This window comes from Phanerochaete carnosa (genome assembly GCF_000300595.1).
Source record: "Phanerochaete carnosa HHB-10118-sp unplaced genomic scaffold PHACAscaffold_10, whole genome shotgun sequence".
NCBI classification, from domain to species: Eukaryota; Fungi; Basidiomycota; class Agaricomycetes; order Polyporales; family Phanerochaetaceae; genus Phanerochaete; species Phanerochaete carnosa.
Window position 1 is genome coordinate 361,033 of NW_006767637.1, and position 2,566 is coordinate 363,598.

The 2,566-nt window shown below is 53.4% G+C and overlaps 1 protein-coding gene across 1 annotated transcript in view; it reads left to right on the forward strand.

Moving 5' to 3' along the window:
* The first annotated feature begins 799 nt into the window (after nt 1-799).
* The window catches only part of PHACADRAFT_262842 (uncharacterized protein), a 3,823-nt gene continuing 2,056 nt past the window's right edge, over nt 800-2,566 (forward strand). The window contains exons 1-13 of the mRNA XM_007400043.1: nt 800-846; nt 1,005-1,161; nt 1,218-1,225; nt 1,278-1,377; nt 1,428-1,536; nt 1,592-1,665; nt 1,727-1,796; nt 1,854-1,930; nt 1,982-2,040; nt 2,099-2,137; nt 2,195-2,206; nt 2,253-2,321; nt 2,385-2,560. Of these exons, the coding sequence (XP_007400105.1) occupies nt 1,092-1,161; nt 1,218-1,225; nt 1,278-1,377; nt 1,428-1,536; nt 1,592-1,665; nt 1,727-1,796; nt 1,854-1,930; nt 1,982-2,040; nt 2,099-2,137; nt 2,195-2,206; nt 2,253-2,321; nt 2,385-2,560 (863 nt within the window). The 5' untranslated portion in view covers nt 800-846; nt 1,005-1,091. The remainder of the gene's footprint in view (nt 847-1,004; nt 1,162-1,217; nt 1,226-1,277; nt 1,378-1,427; nt 1,537-1,591; nt 1,666-1,726; nt 1,797-1,853; nt 1,931-1,981; nt 2,041-2,098; nt 2,138-2,194; nt 2,207-2,252; nt 2,322-2,384; nt 2,561-2,566) is intronic.

Consider the following 2,566-nt stretch of genomic DNA (forward strand, 5'->3'; position numbering starts at 1 on the left):
TGGGAGCGGGTGCATGAAGCCTGGAGTGGCTGTAACGGCCGAACGGCCGACTTGGATAAGTAAGTACGACCCCTTCGCAGCCGACTATCTCCTGCTAGGTTGAACGCCGCCTACATCTGTACAAAGTCTCCATGCGCAATAACTACCCACCTATCAGTAGGCCCGAGCTTCTCGCTGGCGCGCAGCGCCAATTGCCTGTTGCTAGCAACGTCAACACAGTCAGGTTGCTGCGCGCCTGGCAGGCAAATTAGCACGCGACTCTGGCTTGTCAACACACATGCACACGCCGTATCTGTCTCGCTGTTCGTCGTAAATTCGATATAAGATCGCGCGGAGGTGTGCGGCGGCGTGTTCAGCGTGCTGAGTGGAAACAACAACCGATGCGCCTTCTTCCCCCTCCAGAGCCAGTCGCCCGCGTTCAGCCCGGCGCACATCCATTTTCATCTGCACCACAAAGGGATTACGGTACGAGAAGCACTGGTTCGTGTACACTTGTTGCCTAGTGATCAAAACGCAGCAGATGCTAACCTGTTTTGAAGGATTGGTGCCGATGGCGTACCTGAGAAGAAAGGATCGTATTCGGGTACATGATGCGCCAGACCGGATCACGAAGAAGTGATCTTCGCGGATGGCGTGCACGTTCACTCACCAAAACTATGCTTTCGGTACTGATGAACCTATACGCGTGTGAGTCTTCGTTCAGGCACAAGACCGAACGGCGCGACGCACAGGCAGAGCAGCCCCGTGTTGGTGGTGTACACAACGAGCACATTCACCAGCGAGCGTCGGCGGGTCGAACTTTCAGGAGCAGGAGGGGCTTGGATTCGCGAGTGTGCGACTGGATATGTACGTCCCGGCGGATCCAGATCAACTCATGTCAGAAGCTGACGTCTGTCCCACGGGAACCGGTGCTCTCTGGGAACCTCCTCAATCGTCGGACATGCATCGAATGCCTTCGCCGATGAACGTCGGCTGATATTTCGTTCATGGTGGCCATCTTACAGATAGATGGGACTATATACCTGGAGACAGGCTGCTCACAGAGACCCCGCCCGCTCTCAGCCCACTGCCTGGCAACATAGCTTGCCAAGATGTCGCCCATTCCTGACCTTGCTACCATTTCTGACATTGACGGACACGCTTTTGATTTTGTTATTATCGGTGAGTTGACACTTTGATCAGCTGTCCTTTAGAACTAAAGAGATATGTGTATACAGGCGGTGGTGTACGAGACCTTTACCGCAAACATACACTATGGCTAACTTGAACCTTCGTAGACCTCGGGATGCGTCTTGGCCAACCGGCTTTCTGAAGACCCTCATGTCTCAGTTGCAGTGCTCGAGGCAGGCAGGTCGCGCTTGGATGACCCGGTCGTCTGTGAGCATCTCGCGAGATTTCTATATTGACATACCGCTGACGACACTCAGTGAGTCCCGTGGGATACCTCAAGGAATTCATGAACCCCGAGTATGACTGGCTATTTCCTGTTGCGCCGCAACCAAACGCGTCGACCGCGCACATGATCCCTTGGAACCGGTCTGTCTCATTACATTCCGTACATGCCACCCTTGCTCAAAGCATCTTCCGTCAGGGGAAAAATGCTTGGCGGATGCTCTTCGATCAATGTCATGGCATACACCAAGCCCGCTCGCGAGGAGCTCAATGGTGCGTCTGAGCTTTGCTGCGTTGATGTTTACGCTTACTTCCAGGCTCTGCTTATGCCCAGCCCTTGAGACTCTTGGAAATCCCGGGTGGAACTGGTCTTCGTACCAGAAGTACGCGAACAAGGCCGAAAAGTGCGTCTAGAACATCCATGAGCTAGTGTTTCATGTCTTTGAAGGCGCTTCTGGTAGATTCTGCACCCCCGCGCCGGCGATTATGGATGAAGATTTTCGCAACTTGTACAACCCTGATTCCGTCGGACATGATGGTCAGTCCCTCTCCACCTTCAATTGCACGGCAATTCAAACTCAAGTAACAGGAAATCTGACACTATCCTTCGTTCCAACTGGGTCCAATGCGGACTCTGCATTTCAGAAGGTACACATTTCTAGCTATTATTCGGTGCCTTAGATCCTGATGTCCCGGCTCCGAGTAGAGTCTGGCTAAGAATGGATTGAACATACGGTCCGATGTGGTATGCATATTGTAGCATGTTTAAGCCCATTCGGTGCTGATTCGACGTGCATCGCAGCTCGGTGGAGAGGTTCGTACTGCACTCCTGCTCCCCGTCAGATTCTGATTACCTCCAGATTACCGGTATTGCGAAGGCGCTATCAGCTTTTGATTCTGAGACGGGGTACCGAGTCAGTGCTGCGACGGTAAATTTTATCATTTTTAGCGAATACAAATATTTGCTGTTGCTCATGAGCCCGTCGCGTCAGGCGTACCTGCTTCCAGCTCTCGACAGAGCAAACCTCAAGATCCTCACAGAAGCTTATGTCTGCCGGATCGTCACAGAAATGGAAGCCGGCGGCGTCGTCGCTCGTGCGGTCGAGTTCGAGCATGGCGGCAAGCAGTACACCGTCTCAGCGGCGCGCGAAGTCATCGTCTCTGCTGGGTGGGT